Source organism: Mauremys mutica, chromosome 20 (genome assembly GCF_020497125.1).
Source record: "Mauremys mutica isolate MM-2020 ecotype Southern chromosome 20, ASM2049712v1, whole genome shotgun sequence".
NCBI classification, from domain to species: Eukaryota; Metazoa; Chordata; order Testudines; family Geoemydidae; genus Mauremys; species Mauremys mutica.
In genome coordinates this window covers 20215095-20231691 of record NC_059091.1, presented here as the reverse complement: position 1 = coordinate 20231691, position 16597 = coordinate 20215095, and the positions used below count along the sequence as shown (strand labels likewise).

General features: G+C 51.0%; 1 protein-coding gene across 3 annotated transcripts; it reads left to right on the top strand.

Annotated features, from left to right (window-relative positions):
- Positions 1-201: 201 nt before the first annotated feature.
- Positions 202-10491, top strand: LOC123353443 (adhesion G protein-coupled receptor E3-like). Of its 3 annotated transcripts, XM_044994531.1 has the most exons (12): positions 204-334; positions 1371-1548; positions 2089-2208; positions 2916-3118; positions 6344-6514; positions 6683-6877; positions 7419-7654; positions 8400-8466; positions 8918-9009; positions 9277-9445; positions 9561-9668; positions 10009-10491. In XM_044994531.1, the coding sequence occupies exons 1-12, from the start codon at positions 293-295 to the stop codon at positions 10054-10056; spliced, it is 1629 nt and encodes a 542-aa protein (XP_044850466.1). In that variant the 5' UTR covers positions 204-292; the 3' UTR covers positions 10057-10491. The 3 variants fall into 3 exon arrangements, with proteins under 3 accessions (XP_044850464.1, XP_044850466.1, XP_044850465.1); XM_044994530.1 differs by lacking the exon at positions 10009-10491 and having other exon boundaries at positions 9561-9722; XM_044994529.1 differs by lacking the exon at positions 10009-10491 and having other exon boundaries at positions 202-334; positions 6344-6877; positions 7392-7654; positions 9561-9722.
- The last annotated feature ends 6106 nt before the right edge of the window (positions 10492-16597 follow it).

Here is a 16597-nt window from a genome sequence, read left to right as displayed (position 1 = left end):
CGTCCCAAGCCTTGATGTATTCCAGCTGTTACTAGAAACTGTTCCCTTTCTCCACATGAACCTCTCGCTGTGGCAACAGCGCCATCGTACATGTCTTGGACACGTCTGGTATAAAAGCTTTATTCACTCAGTGAGGGGTGTCAGGATCAGGCCCTGCATAAGGCAAATACCAATGTTGGTCGCCCTTCAGCGCCTGCAGAACTCACCCTCTGCCCGGGTCTCTCTGCAGGGAAAGCGGAGCGGTGAAAGCAGCAATTTTTCCTCTTTCTTTAATTTGACCTTCGACAGTTTGATGTCCATGTTTGGAGACGGGAGTGCGACGTTATCACTGGAGGTGAGAGGCTCCGCCCCTTGAATGTACCTTGCTGGCTAGTGCCCCTGTGTGTGCCCCAGAGCCCTGTGTGCTGCTGTGCCATGTTAGGAATCTCACTGGGTGGGGAAGGAGACATGTAGATACTCCTCAGAAAAGATCTGTGCCCTCCTCTGCTGTGGGAAGGGTGGGTGCACCCTCAAGTGGTGTTTGTGTCTGTGTGCACATGTGCTCTAGTGGTGTGAGTGCATGTTGGTGTTTGTCCACCCACATGCCCCCTCTAGTGTTCAGAACTGTTGTTGTTCATCAGAGGTGCTATACAAGGAGTCGGCAACCTTTCAGAAGCGGTGTGCCAAGTCTTCATTTATTTACTTTAATTTAAAGTTTCACGTGCCAGTAACACATTTTAATGTTTTTTAGAAGGTCTCATTCTATAAATCTATAATATATAACTAAACTATTGCTGTATGTAATGTAAATAAGGTTTTTAAAATGTTTAAGAAGCTTATTTAAAATTAAATTAAAATGCAGAGCCGCCTGGACCAGTGGCCTAGAGCAGAGCAGTGTGAGTGCCACTGAAAATCAGCTCGTGTGCCGCCTTCAGCACGCATGCCGTAGGTTGCCTACCCCTGTGCTATACTGCTAACAGTTAATGGGGATTCTCCTTCAGCTCATCTGTCAGTGACCTGGGTTTTTCAGGCAGCAGGATCTGGGCTCTATCCCTGCCATGCCAGACATTTCTGAGCAGCTGCCGGATGCAGCATAGAGACAGCCTAGGAAGCCGTGGGCTTGTGACAATGTTGTTCCCTGGCATCTGTAATGGAGGGATGGGGGAGCAGGAGCAAACAAGGAAAGACAAAGTGTTCTAGCCCCATTTGACTTCAGGTGCCAGTGGGGCCCTCAGTGGACCCCCTTTGTAACGAGCTCCCCCTCTGAGAGTACTTCTGCCCCCTCAACTGGGAGATGCTGGGATGCCGATGCCCCCTGGGAACACACAGGGGACGTGGCACCTGAACCCCCAGACTCCTCGCTCCCAGGGCTTTTCGTTTCCTGTCCCCAGAACGCGACTCTCCCTTTCAACTCGGTCCTGAACAGCACCTCCCTCTTGGAGGGTGGAGGCAAGGACGAGGTTGTGTCGGCTGTAACGTTCGTCCTGCAGACAGTGGAACTGTCCACGCTGGCCACTGCTCTCCGGTCTCCAGAGAGGACAACACAGAACGTGACGACAGAGTCTCTAGGTGAGGTGGGACGTGTGGCTCTCAGCGCCACCTGCTGGCTGCCGTGAGATACGGGGTTACACACTGTGCCCCAAATCCACTGGAAGTTAGAGCCTAAATACCATTGTGATGTGAGCCTGTGTTCAGTACAGACACAGAACAGCACGGCCCCTGCACCAGGAAATATAACCCAGCCCTGCCAGTGTCCCCAGGAGCAACAGCAGTGCCCGAGAAGGGTTTACATGTAATATTTGGCATTTCACCACTAGGGGCTGCCACGCTGAGCCAGGCGCCTTCCCCCACCCCCACTACTCCCCATGCTGGGGCTGCAGCATCCCCAGGGAGACAGAGCCAGAATGGGGGGAGGAGATATGGGGGGTGGTCATTGCAACTTGGAGGGGGGGGCTCCAAACTTCCCCCTCCCGCGGTGCGGAAGAGCCCTGAAGCCCCCCGGCTCCAAGTGGAGTGGGAGGGGGTGGATCTGGCCCAGAATGGATAGATTCCCAGGGAAGTGGTTTCACAGCGAGGGGCTCTGTCATTCCTCACCCTCATCCCCCACAGCTATCCAGACGCAGCTCGTCACAGGGAACTGCAGCCAGCACAGCAAGGTCTTCACACTGAGCGCTCACGAGGAGACGATGGACGTGAGCTGTGATACAATCACCGAGGCAGCCACACAAGGTACCATCCTGGGGATGGAGACACCCAGGGACCAAACCACAGCACAGAGCTGTTCCCGGGCACCGAACCCCAGTCTGGGTTCCCCCCTTCCTCCCTCCCTCCCCATGGATCCCCAGGCCGTGCCCTGGCCTCTGTCTCTAGCCCTGGAGTGCTCCTTGCTGGCTGAGCCAGTGGTTCTCAGGCTGTGGCCATGGAGGTGACACCTTCGTTCCTGCCTGTCCCACAGCTTGAGCCCCAAGCAGTGAGGAGTTGGGGGCACAGGGGTGAGACGGCTCATGAGAGGGTCTCTGGTATGAAGTGGGCCCAGAGAATGGAAAGGGCAGGGATGCCCTAGTCTAGCTAGACCCCCAAACAGATATGTGGGGGACCAGCGTAATGTGGACCCTCAGCTGCCATATTCAGGGCCCCGAATCCTCCAGCACCAGGGGAACCTCATCCCCGGCCAGCTCCTCTCCTGGTCTCGCTGAGAAAACCTGAATCTTCATCTCTGCATCCTGCAGCTGGACGTTTCCAGCAGGACGCATTGCTGGGGGCTCCGAGGGAGGAGGTAGCACGGTTCAGTGGCTAAACCTTAAGAGTCGTGGCCAGGATCCTGGGTTCCATTCCCAGGTCTGCCACAGATTTGCTGTGACCCCTGAGCACCTTGCAGGGTCATTCTTTGCAATAGTGTCCCAATCTCCCTAACGAGGGATCATCTCCTCTCCCAGCTGGTGTGGGGGCTGCTGCTTTTATTTCCTACTCCACCCTGGACTCCATCATGAGTGTGAGACGTCTCAGCGAGGGAAATCAACAGGCTGGTGGGAAGCTGGAGAAAAGTCACCTCAACTCCAGGGTGGTGACTGGGGCCCTTGGAGACGGGAGACCCATTAACATATCCAGACCCGCAAACTTCACCCTGCGCCATAAACAGGTGCGTGGAGGGAGATCCCCTCTCTTTGCTCTGTATCTGGACTATCAGAGTTGCATATAGAAGGCACAATCTCCTGCCAGGCATTTGGACCGTGCTGCCTTTCTGGCTCCTGATGGTCCTGAGAAGAGGAGGCCTCCTTATTCCTGACGCCTTGGGGCTGTGTTACTGGAGGAGGTTACCGGGGGTCGTGCCATGACACATAGGCATGCAAAGTGCGCTAGGGTAACAGCTCCGCCTAGATCACCCCTGAGCCGGAATATCTGGAAGCCGCTTTCTGTAGATAGTGGGGTTCAGGGAATCAGCATGAAACATAAGAACGGCCATACTGGGTCAGACCAAAGGTCAATCAAGCCCAGTATCCTGTCCTCTGACAGTGGCCAATGGCAGCTGCACCAAAGGGAATAAACAGACAGGTTATCATCAAGTGATCCATGCCCTGTCACCCAATCCCAGCTTCTGGCAAAAAGAGGCTAGGGACACCATTCCTGCCCATCCTGGCTAATAGCCGTTGATGGGCCTATCTACCTTCCTTTTGAACCCTGATATAGTCTTGACCTTTGCAACACCCTCTGGCAAGGAGTTCCAGAGGTTAACAGTGTGTTGCATGAAAAAATACTTGCTTGCGTTTGTTTTAAACCTTCTACCTATTAATTTCATTTGGTGGCTCCTTGTTCTTGTATTATGAGAAGGAGTAAATAACATTTCCTTGTTTACTTTTACTATACCACTCATGATTTTATAGACCTCTATCATATCCCTCCTTAGTTGCCTCTTTTCCAAGCTGAAAAGTCCCAGTCTTATTAATCTCTCCTCATACGGAATCCATTCTATACCCTTAATCATTTTTGTTGCCCTTTTCTGAACCTTTTCCAATTACAATATATCTTTTTCGAGATGGGGTGACCATATCTGCATTCAGTGTTCAGGATGTGGGTGTACCATGGATTTATACAGAGGCAATATGATATTTTCTGTCTTTATTATCAATCCCTTTCTTGATGATTCCCAACATTCTGTTCGCTTTTTTGACTGCCACTGCACGTTGAGTGGATGATTTCAGAGAACTATCCACATTGACTCCAAGATCTCTTTCTTGAGTAGTAACAGCTAATTTAGACCCAATCATTTTATATGTATAGTTAGGATTATGTTTTCCAATGTGCATTACTTTGCATTTATCAATATTAAATTTCATCTGCCATTTTTGTTGCCCAGTCACCCAGTTTTGTAAGATCCTTTTGTAGTTCTTCGCAGTCTGCCTAGGACTTAACTATCTTGAGTAGTTTTGTATCATCTCCAAATTTTGCCACCTCACTGTTTACCCCTTTTTCCAGATCATTTATGAATATGTTAAATAGGACTGGGCCCGGTACAGATCCCTCGGGGACACCACTATTTACCTCTCTCCATTCTGAAAAGTGACCTTTTATACCTACCCTTTGTTGTCTATCATTTAAACAGTTACCAATCCATGAGAGGACCTTCCCTCTTCTCCCATGACTGCTTATTTTGCTTAAGAGCTTTTGGTGAGGGACCTTATCAAAGGCTTTCTGAAAATCTACATACACTATATCCACTGGATCTCCTTTGTCCGTATGCTTGTTGACCCCCTCAAAGAATTCTAGTAGATTGGTGAAGCATGATTTCCCTTTACAAAAACCATGTTGACTATTTCCCAACAAATTATGTTCATCTACGTGTCTGACAATTTTGTTCTTTGCGATAGTTTCAACCAATTTTCCCAGCACTGAAGTGAAGCTTACTGGCCCGTAGTTGCCAGGGTCACCTCTGGAGCCATTTTTAAAAATTGGCATCACATTAGCTAACCTCCAGTCATTTGGTACAGAAACTGATTTAATTGATAGGTTACAGATGACAGTTAATAGTCCTGCAATTTCACATTTGAGTTCCTTTAGAACTCTTGGGTGAAGACCATCAGGTCCTGGAGACTTATTACTGTTTAGTTTATCGATTTGTTCCAAAACCTCCTCTAATGACACCTCAATTTGGCACAGCTCTGCAGATCTTTCACCAAAAAAGAATGGCTCAGGTTTGGGAATCTCCCTCACATCCTCAACAGTGAAAACTGATTCAAAGAATTCATTTAGTTTCTCCGCAATGGCCTTATCATCTTTGAGCGCTCCTTTAGCATCTCGATTGTCCAGTAGCCTCACTGGCTATTTAGCAGGATTTCTGCTTCTGATGTATTTAAAACATTTTTTGCTCTTACTTTTGGAGTCTTGAGCCTGCTGTTCTTCAAATTTTTTTTTGGTCTTTCTAATTATATTTTTACTCTTCATTTGACAGAGTTTATGCGCTTTTCTATTTTCCTCATAAGGATTTATCTTCCACTATTTAAAGGATGCCTTTTTGCCTCTCACTGCTTCTTTTACTTTGTTGTTTAACCACGGTGGCTCTTTTTTGGTTCTCTTACTATGTTTTTTAAATTGGGGCATACATTTCAGTTGAGAGTCTATTATGGTGTCTTTAAAACGTTTCCACAAAACTTGCAGGGTTTTTACTTTTGGTACTGTACCTTTTAATTTCTGTTTCACTAACCTCTTCATTTTTGTGTAGTTCCCCCTTTCTGAAATTAAATGCTACGGTGTTCGGCCGCTGTGGAGTTTTCCCCAATACAGGGATGCTAAATTTTATTATATTATGGTCACTATTACCAAGTGGTCCAGTTATATTCACCTCTTCGACCTGATCCTGTGTTCCACTTAGGACTAAATTAAGATTTGCCTCTCGTCTTGTGGGTTCCAGGACCAGCTGCTGCAAGAAGCAGTCATTTAAGGTGTCAAGAAACTTTATCTCAGCATCCCTTCCTGAGGTGATATGTATCCAGTCAATATGGGGATATGGTAATGAACCACTTTGTTACGGTAATGAAGTGGTTAGGGTGCATATGGGTATGTGTGCACACAGCATTGCCCTCTGCTGGATGCTGTCGGAACTGCTCAGCCATGTGCCACATTCCCCAGTGCTAACGGCTAGCAAGGATTTATTCCCCTTTCGCTCCAATAGCAGGGCCTGGGCTTTTGCTGCAGCAGCAGGATCTGTGTTCTCTCTCCGCTGTCACCGGGATGGCCCCAGTGGGCACTGGGGGCTGCGTGGGGAGAGCCGTGGAGCTGTCAGTGGCCTTGGGTTTGCTGTAGACATCTGATAACAGAAACGATGTTCTGTGGTCCTGTGAGGATGAGGATGATTCTGTTGTGTTTCCAGGCCAAAAAAGAGGAGGAAGAGGCTCTCTGCGTCTACTGGAAAGTGGTGGCCGAGAACGGCAGCTGGTCTCCAGACGGCTGCACCGCCGTGCACACGAACAGCACTCACACCACCTGCAGCTGTGACCATCTCTCCAGCTTCGCCGTCCTAATGGCTCCCACCGCAGTGACGGTATCTCACCGTGAGACTCGGGTCACAGGGCAGGACCCTGAGCTCCGCACCCAGCCGTGGGCAAAGCTCTCCCTGGAGCGACTGGAGGCTTTGCTGGGGAAAAGGCTGAGTCGGAGCCGAGGGGGCTGGGCTGGGCTCACTGGTGATTCTCCCTTTGCTGTGTTACAGGAGAGCTACCCACTGACCATCATCACCTACGTGGGACTGACCCTCTCCCTGCTGTGCCTCCTCCTCGCCATCCTCACCTTCCTCCTGTGCCGCTCCATCCGCAACGTCAGCACCTCCCTCCACCTGCAGCTCTGCCTCTGCCTCTTCCTGGCCGACCTGCTCTTCCTCACCACGGTGACCCGCCCCGGCAGTCAGGTATGGCCTGATTCTCCCCTGCTCTGTGCCTCCACTCGCAGCAGGACTGGGGTGTGGGGCTTTGAACCCCTTTGTGCTCCCTGGATTCTGGGCTGTGCAGGACACTGGGGGGATTCCCGGGGGGCTGTTTGCACCTCGTTAGGTCCCTTCACACTGGGCACAGTGCTCTGAGTGTCCCCAACCCCTGGAGTTCAGCCAGTTCTATCCCTATGTCACAGTCTCCCTGTGCCTCGATCCCTCTCCTATGTGACTTGCCCAAGGTCACCCAGGGACTCTGTGGCAGGGCTGGGAACAGAACCTGGATCCCCTGAGCCCTGCTCCCCTGCTCTAACCACTAATCTCTGCTCCCTTCCTGCATCAGCAATGTGCACCCACAGGACCCTCCATAGACCGAGGAACCTGCCGTCTCTGGGTCACGGAGCGCTGTACCTGGAGAGCTGTGCTAACAAGAATCCCGGTGTGACCCCCCCCCGCCAGGTCTCCCCATACTCAGCATTTCCCTTCCCCACCGCAGTGTCCCTGGGCTCTCTGTCTCCCCCAGGTGGCGTGTGCTGTCATTGCTGGCCTCCTGCACTACCTCTTCCTGGCCTGCTTCAGCTGGATGTTCCTGGAGGGGCTGCACCTCTTCCTCACCGTCTGGAACCTGCAGGTCGTGAATTACACCAGCGCCAGCCGGTTCAAGAAGAGATTCATGTACCTGTTCGGCTACGGATTCCCAGCCCTGGTGGTGGCTATTTCTGCAGCGGTGAATCCTGAAGGCTATGGAACTTACACACAGTACGTGCAGTGCCCGTCCCGAAGGGGAGCTGGGATGGGGCTTCCATGTGCTTGTCCGGCTCACCCCAGGTCTGACTTGAACCTAGATTTCCCGGCTTACCCTGCCTGGGAGCTGAATGTCCCCCTGGGACCCTTCCCATCCCCAGGGACACGAAGCCGCCCCGAGCGCTGCAGTTGAGTTGCTCCCTGTCAGACATCTACACGCCTCACACCACCGATGATGCGGAAGAACAAACCAAAAAGATCCCAGCTTGACGCCCAGCTCCCAGGCTGGGTTTGTGGGGGTGGTGGGTAGGAAACAAATGCACCTTCTTAAGAGTGCAAATCCCTGTGGATCCCCTCTCTAAAGTGAGTGACGCCACTAAAACAGGGTGTGGCGTGTTCTAGACACCCCAGGCGAGATCCTCTGCTGGTGTAAATCAGGGCAGCTCCACTTCCTTCAGTGCAGCTAGGCCAATGTCCCTCCGCTGCATGTCTGGCCCTCCATCAATACTGCGCCCATACACCAGAAAGGGTCATTTGAGGAGCTGGAAGAGGAAGTGGTGGCTGAAAGCAGGAGATGCTGAGGTACATGGGAAGGGCTGTTTGCCTGGTGCCCGCAAGAGAGTCGGCCATGTCACAGGCAGGCTGAGATCCATCTCGCTTTTGAGAGCCAGCTACCCTGTGACACCCCCTCTCTGCCCCCAGGACTGAAAAAGGGCAGTAATCCCATTAAAGTCACCTTCTTCTTCCTCCCTCCCTGTAGCTGCTGGCTTAGCCTGAACAGAGACTTTCATTGGAGCTTCCTGGGACCAGTCTGTGCCATAATCCTGGTGGGTACCTCACAGAACCACAGGGCCCCATTCTCCTCTCACCTCTGCGACCCCATTGATTTCAGTGAAGCAGGGAATGAAACGTGGCCCATAAAACACAAGGAAAGACCCAGTTAGGTCCCACCTGGCTCATCTGCTGTGATCAGTCCCGGGATTAGTCCCTGTGTTGTATCCCCAGGCCCACAGACGTTACTCAGGCACAGCTCCCAGGGACGTCAGCAGGAGTTTTGCCAAGTGAAGATAGAAGAGTTTGGTCTAGTCGAGTTAATGACCCAAGGAACGAGGAAGGGAGAGGGCTCCACTCTGCAGTGTTTTTTGTAGGGGGGGAAACAAATGTCCCTACATATTCCCCTGGGGAAGTTGGGGGGTGGGGAATTGTTCTCTGCCTCAGCTGGAGTCACCAGCCCCAGATGGGATGTTTTACAGGAAATATTTCGCACTCTTCCCATAGATAAATATAACGTTCTTTGTCCTTACCCTGTGGATCCTGAGAAACAAACTCTCCTCCCTCAATGCAGATGTGTCCACCCTCAGAGACCACAGGTGAGAAGGCAACAAAACAATCCTGGAGGGTCAGATGCCTTAGTTTGGAAGGTCCTTGGCACCGGAGGGTATGAAGGATTGCAAGAGGGGAACAGCATATCTAGGATCCATGGGAATGAATTCCCAGTGCATTTGCATTGAGAGTAACCCTGTCCCACATAGGAAAGCAGGGGACAGTAGCTCCACCCCACCCTGCTCAGATCCTCCTGACCCAATTGCTCTCCATAGGATTATTGTAACGGGATCTCTCCATGTGCCTTTATCCAGGTTACTGACCTTTAAAGCCATCGCCCAGCTCTTCATTCTGGGCTGCACATGGATCCTTGGTCTCCTCCAAGTCGGCCCAGCAGCCACGGCCATGGCGTATTTATTCACCATCGTCAACAGCCTGCAGGGAGCATTCATCTTCCTGGTGCACTGTCTCCTCAATCGCCAGGTAACGCCCGTGCCTGTCATCAACCCCCCAGCACCTTCACTGGCCTCGCGGTGGCCATGTCTGATCTTCTCAGCGTTAGTTACATAGTGCAGTGACCATGTCCCTCACTCTCCAGGTGAGAGAGGAGTACAGGAGATGGATCAAGGGATTCCGAACATTCAGCACGAAATCTCAGACATACGATCTGTCCATGTCTGCTGTCCCCACCACCAGCACCAAGACGGTAAGAGGTCCTCTGCTCTGTTCCAGTACCCGCCTGGGAAACAGTCATCTGTAGCTGGGTCTCATTACTGCTAGAAAGGTGCGAAGCAGTTCCCTGTGCTGAGTTCCTAGACAGAGTAGGGTGCCAGCTGGGAAAGTGATTACAAGTGTCAGTGAGAGTCGGTCACTATCGAGGGGTATCCTAGATGTCTGAGGCACCAGAACAGAATATCCTGTCCTGGCACTTCTTCTGCGTTCCCTTCCCTTGCCTCTCCTGGGAGCTCCAGGGGTCACTCACTGTGGACTAGGCCGGTATTGGCTCTTGCAGTGTCATGATTTGAATATATCATATTGTTCCCTAGGATTGTCAGTGCAGACGGATTATTCCCGATGAGCAGTCAGCACCGTGAAGAATTGCCCTTGGCTCCATTATCCCTGTGGGTCAGGATCCAGGGGCTCTGTGCGTCACCTCCCAGATTCAACACACTGGTTTGCACATTACACTCTTAGTGGCTTTGGAACCTACTGTCATTTTTCTGCTTTTCTTGCCAGGACTAACCTTTCTCCCAGGTGGAGGCGGCAGCAACCCAGTCCGGGTTCAATACCTAGGGGGTTCCAATACAAAACAGAACCAGCTGGAGCTCTCACCCAGTAATCTGGGAAAACTTCAGACCACCCCAGGTGCCTCCGAGAAGCAATACGTCCCCTCTCAGAAGCACTGAGTCTCTGTATAACAAAGAGAACTTTTAATAAAAAGGAGAAAGGAATCTGGCATTAATCTGAGAAACCTCCCAACCACTATTTGAAAGCTTGTGACCATGAGTAAGGCTAAGATATTTTTAGTAAAAATCTCCGACAAGTCGCGGGAAATAAACAAAAATTCACGATTGCCTGTGACCTGTCCTAACTTTCACTAAAAAGATACTGACAAAACAGGGAGGCGGGTTCAGCTCAGAGCCACTGCTGCTGGTGCTCCGGGGTCCCCCACCACCATGGCAGTGAGTGGGAGCTTCAGGGGCTCCATGCCACCTGTGAGACGTGGAAGCTCTATGGTCCCCCACTTCCCATGGGGGATGGGATGCTGTGGGGTACCCTCACCCCCCACGGCAGCTGAGAGCTCCCCGGAGTCCCCCCTCTTCCTGGCATGGCTGGGCAACTGCAGAGGGTCCTCCGTCAACCACCGTGGGGCAGTCGGGGATGCTTGGTGATGGAGACAGCCTTCTCCCTGCCGCCGCTGCACCCTACGTGGCCCCTTTCCAAGGTGTCAAGAAGATCAGCACCGCGGCTGAGCCCGTGGGAGAAGACAGGCCCCGGCAGTGGAGCCTTGCCAGGTAGGGCCCAGCGCAGGCATCTGGGAGCTCCCTGCCCCCCTTGTCAGTTCTGGGGTGGGGATTATTGGGGGGAAGAGCTAATTGGAGGGGAAAGGCCTCCTGTCTGTGACATAATCATAGCCTTAGCCATGAACAAACTCCTACCCCAGAATATACTGGGCAGTGTCCTTTGCCTCAGTTTCTCCCCTTGCTGGGTGAAAGTCCAACAAATTCTCCTTTAACCTCCCTTTGCCTTTTCCCTCCCCTGCACCCCACTCACAGTTGCTGCCCTTGGTCGGCGAAGGCCCAGAGTTCAGAGCATTCATGTGAATTAAACTCCTGCTGGAGGGATGGGAGGTGGGGGGATGCCATCGAGAAATGCCTCGGCTGCTGCTGCCACCACCACGTAGACAACTGAGGTCTGGTCTGAGCTACAGACCTATATCGGTGTAACTGTCACTCAGGGGGGTGAAAAATCCACACACACCCGCCCCCTGTGTGACATAGTTATACCAACCTGACCCCCCTGTGTAGACACCCCTGTGACATTCTATACTGTACGTGCCCGGGAGGGCTGGACAGAGTGCTGAGTAGGGAGAGCTCAAGGAAAGCTTTGTGGGGCTGCAAGAGGGCAGGTGACAGGACGATGGGGGCAGTCCATGGAGACATTCATGCAGCTAGGTAGATGGCTGTTGCCACTGGCTCAGCCGTCCGGCCTGCAGAAGGGTTCAGATCTGGAAGATGGGTCGGGCCCTCCATGCTTCCCTGGGACACACGGTTGTCCCAGTTTTCCTCTGCTGTTCCATTGGGAGCCCTGAGATTCGCAGGAAAGTGGAGGGGGGGAACCAATTCTGAGACCTCCCCTTCTGCAAAGCTGGGAGGGGACCAGGATGACGTCACTGCTGAAGCAACAAGCCGGCCTGTGCCCTGTGCGATGTAATTATATCCACCTGACCCTCTGTGTAGACACCGCTGTGTTGGCAGGAGAGCTTCTCCCATCGACTCAGCTACCACCTCTCGAGGTGGATTAACTACACTGATGGGAGAAGCTCTCTCCTGTCAGCTTAGAGCATCTCCATTAAAGCGCCACAGCAGCACAGTTGCCTCGGTGCAGCTGTACGGATGCAGCGTGTTAAGTGTAGACGTGCCCTGAGTCTCAGCGGCTAGACCTGGTTCTCAGTGATTTCAGCTCCAGTGACCACTGAACAAACCAAACACTCTCCAGTGTGTCTGATCAGCTCTGTCTTTACACAGTGGGGAGGGAGATGGTCAAATCACCTCTAGGACTCTTTAGGCAGAGCCCACGCCCCCGGATACAGACACCTGTCCAGACCCTCTTTCTCTCTCACTCTCAGGGGATTTGGCGTCCCTACCCCCCTGCTTAGCGAGTGAGCGTCACTCAGGGCAGGCTAAGCACAGTTCTGCTGCCCTTTCCTCACACAATCAGGGTGACAACCTGCCATTCCCCTGCACTCCCTACTAAAGTGATTTGTAACCCAACACCCACCAAAAGGGTCACTTTGGCAAAGCAGCTCCCTCTGCTGAGTTCCTAGGCACAGTAGGGTGCTTAGGCAAACACAGTCTGCTCCTGGAGTCTGTTCCCCCAGCTCATCACTCCACGTCAGAAGGGAGCTCAGTCCGACCCCACTTACACAGCAATGAAGAACGTGGAGGGAAAGCGGAGCCTTGTGTGTCTGAAACACCTCCCTGCTTCTGCCCAGCTCCAGACACTGCAGCCTTCGCATGGGAGAGGAAGCTGCTGGTTCATTACAAACAGCTGATTGCTGCTTCTCGAGGTGGGGGAAGGGAACAGTCTCTGTCTTTCCTGGGTGTGAGAACCCTGTTGGAACCACCCCCAGCAGCTGGAATATTCCATAGAAAAATCAGGCGTAACCCCATTGAATTCAGTAGAGTTACTCCTGCCCTGCACCCGGGTAACTGAGAGCAGTAGCTGGCCCACCTCAGCACCACACTGGTGTCCCGCAGCTCTGACTCATCTCCCAAAGCCCTGGGAAGTGGCCAGTCTCCAATCTTAAGGGTGGATGCTCAGGGGAAGGAATAAGCAACGTCCTAGTCAGGAACCCAGAGGGGGATCGTCCCTAGGACATTACAAGGCCTTATGGTTGAGGAGATACCAAGAGCCTTTCAGATCCAGAGCAGCAGCTGACCCCTTGTTGAGGAGAGGGGCCAGACCAGCCTGTGTTGGACCTGCACCCTAAGACTACCTACCTCTTCTGTAGCTCATTTCCTCAGAAGGTCTCAACGTCCTTTACAAAGGAGGCGATTATCAGTATCCCCATGTTACATAAAGTTCCTGGGAAGCAAGTGGCAAGTTTTGGAATTGAAGGGCTGGGAAGCGCAGTCCCTGGGGATTGTTAGATGGTGTTGGCAGACTCTCCACACCCGAGTCTGGTGACATGGAGCTGAGCTACAGCCACACTACAAAACATTTAGGCTCTGACTTGCATTACAGTGGGACTTTGGCTACAACCCACCGCCTAGCAGGCTCTGCAAATCTCATTAAAACTAACTTCGGTGTGGACATCGCTTCTCTCCGCCCAGTGAGAACCCTGTATAATTATTTGTAATTAATTATTTAGCAGGGTCTCTGAGCCTAATAAGCAAAGTGACTCTGCCAGCGCTGTGCATAATAAACCCTGCTGCTTGACTCTACACTGTATCCATTGCTGTTCCTTCAGCGACAGGGCATGGATCACTTGAAGGATAACTGTTCTGTTCATTCCCTCTGGAGAGCCTGGCAGTGGCCACTGTCGGTAGACAGGATACTAGGCTAGATGGACCTTTGGTCTGACCCAGAATGGCCATTTTTATGTTTGTTTGTTCTTATGTTCTCTGCAGGTTAATGATTAGCATTGTACTCAGACTGTAAATGGGCACCAGTTGTGAACCATCCAGTCCTTCATTCACACGTGACAAACTCAAGTGAGATAAATATCTCTCCCCGCATTACAGTACCCGGTGTAAGTGGATTGCCCTAAACTCTGTCCGGCATCTGAGGAGTATTGTACCACTATCTTCTTACAGATCCCCATACACCCTCTCTTGCCCTATCTGCCTAGCCCACAACAGTGGCAAACCAGTATGAACTAAACCAGTTGTGCACCCCACCCCGAGGGGACCCTTTGTAAATATCCAGATTAATTTTTCAATATGTAAAAATATTGTTCTTATAAATATGCCCTTGTTTGTATTTCTATGTATTCCAAATAAATAGAGGCCTACCCTTGTGCCAGGGCTGATTCCATCACAGTGGCTAAAAAATGTTAAAAAAAATTATTCCCCGGTTTGATCTACCCTTCTCTATCAACAGTAACCAAGGCACCCATTTCACAGACCTGATCATGCAACAGGTGTGCAAGCCCCTTAACGTCACCCAACAGCAGGCACTAATAAAATGTGTCAGGCCTCTTTATACACAGGTAAAAAAGGCACTACTCAAGGATCCTAAGCAACCCTGGCATTCTCTGGAACCAGAAGTCTGGGTCTACATAAAGGTCCATCAGCGAAAGACCGCCCTGGCCCTGCTCTGGAAAGGCCCGTAGCAAGTGCTGTTAACTACCAACACCGCTGTAATGTGCCAAAAACTAACTGCCTGGACCCATGCTTCACACTGCTAAAAGGTTCCTCTGCCACGAGATGTCTCTCCAGTTAATAAGCAGGCTATCGCTCCTTTTGGTGCTGCTGTTCCTTCTGGACAGCAGAAGAAAAGGACAAGGTGAAGCACTAGTAACTTCTCCCTTGTCTGCTAACAGAACCACTATGCATTTAAATTTTACTAAAAGACCCAAATCATTACAGGATGATGTGCTAGTAACCTCTCCCCTGTATAATGCTAAACCATAACTGTTCCAAAAAAGAAGAAGGAACACTTGCACTGTTAAAACCCCCAAGGTCCATTAATTCCTGACAACAAAGAACATTAAAAATTGGCCCTCTAAAAGCTATAAATTCACACTACCCTTATCCAGCTTCCAAATCACCTTTGCATACCCTAATTTCTCAAAAGGTGAAGCCCTTAGGTTAGGACAGCAAAAGGCCTAGGTTTCCTCTCAAAAAAAGAGGAACGTGGCCAAACACTTATGGAATGGTGCCAACAGCGCAGCTGCAATTTGTAATAGTTATAAAGCTCAACAATATAAAAAAATTAGGACAATTAAAAAAGGCCGCAGGTCTTATTACTAAAGCACAGTTAACTCAGGTGCAGGCTGACCTTGGTAAATTGTGTGTTATTTCTACCCTTAGTTCAATAACCCAAAAACTGCTAACAACTATGGTGCTAAATATCACTAAGACTAAAAAGGCATTGCAGTGGAATCTGGCATGTTCAAATCATGGATTTCCTGAATAACCAGCTAAAGGCCATTCAAAGTAATCTTAAACATCAAACTTGGCCCACTGCCCTTAAAGATGCTTCAGAAGTATTATCTAATCTATGGCCCTAAAAACATACTTAAAAATGTTCTGGGTAAAAGTGCAGACATTCACAATGCTCCTTCCGAGTATACGAACCCATTGGAGGGGTGTTGGCTCCCACATACCAAATCCTGCCGGGTCTGTGGGAAGGATGCATGTTGGATTAGGTAATTCACCAAAACATTAAAAAAATTAAACTACCAATATGCCTAACCACTTTATAGTCAATGCTCCTAAAATAACACCCAATATTTGAATAAAAGTAGAAAGTCAAATAAACATTCTGGCCGTTAAAACCCACACAGCTTCAACGTGTATGTAAACTAACACCCAGGAAAGTTGTCACTGTTCATGTGTATCAGGATGAGCACCCACTCTGGCCCTGGAGGGGTTAGAAAAGCCCTGTAGAGGGCTGGGGCTGGGCAAAGTAAAACCCTGGCTGATTGGGGGAAGTGGCTGCAGCTCGGGCCACGCCCCAAACTAAGCAACTGGGCCTTATAAGAAGGCCAGGGAAGCCAGAGGGAGCAGTCTGTCTCTGACTGGAGAGGGAAACAGGCCTGGCTACTTGGGAACTCACCCAGGGGACTTTGAGTGAGGCAGGGCTGGGGAAAGGCCTTAGGAGCTGGGAAGCCACAGGCTAGTAACTCCCCAGGCTACAGGGCCTAGTTCTAGGCCTCCTAGGTAGTGGGCTTGCAGGGGGGCAGCCAGAGGGTGGGTAAAGGCAGCCTGTCCAAACCTCTTGTTGCCTGTGATGATTGGCTGATACACTGCAGTCTGCCCCAGGGTGTGGGGGCTAAACAGCGACTGGCAGTAGCCATGACTGAGGTGATGTGGGGATAGGGGGTGGGGAAAGCCAGTAAGACTGTGGGGTACTGCAGGAGGCAGAACCCTGGGATAAGGGCACTGGGACCCTGGGAGGGACATGGGGGCCAATGACAAGCGGATCACTGGCCTGCAGAGGGTGCTCCTGGGTCAAAGAGCTAATTCCCAAGGATGACCAGCAGGAGGCGCTGCAGGGGTGAGTCCATGCTGTGGTACATCATGATAACATCTGCTGGAAAGGTATGGAACAAGGAACTACCCTAGCAGAATACCTGCTTTTCCAAGCAAATAATAACTGTGTATATGTTAAGGGCACCACTTAAAACATACATTTCAACCTCACCTGTGCTGCAGGCAGTAATATTATTTATTGGCCTGCAAATAA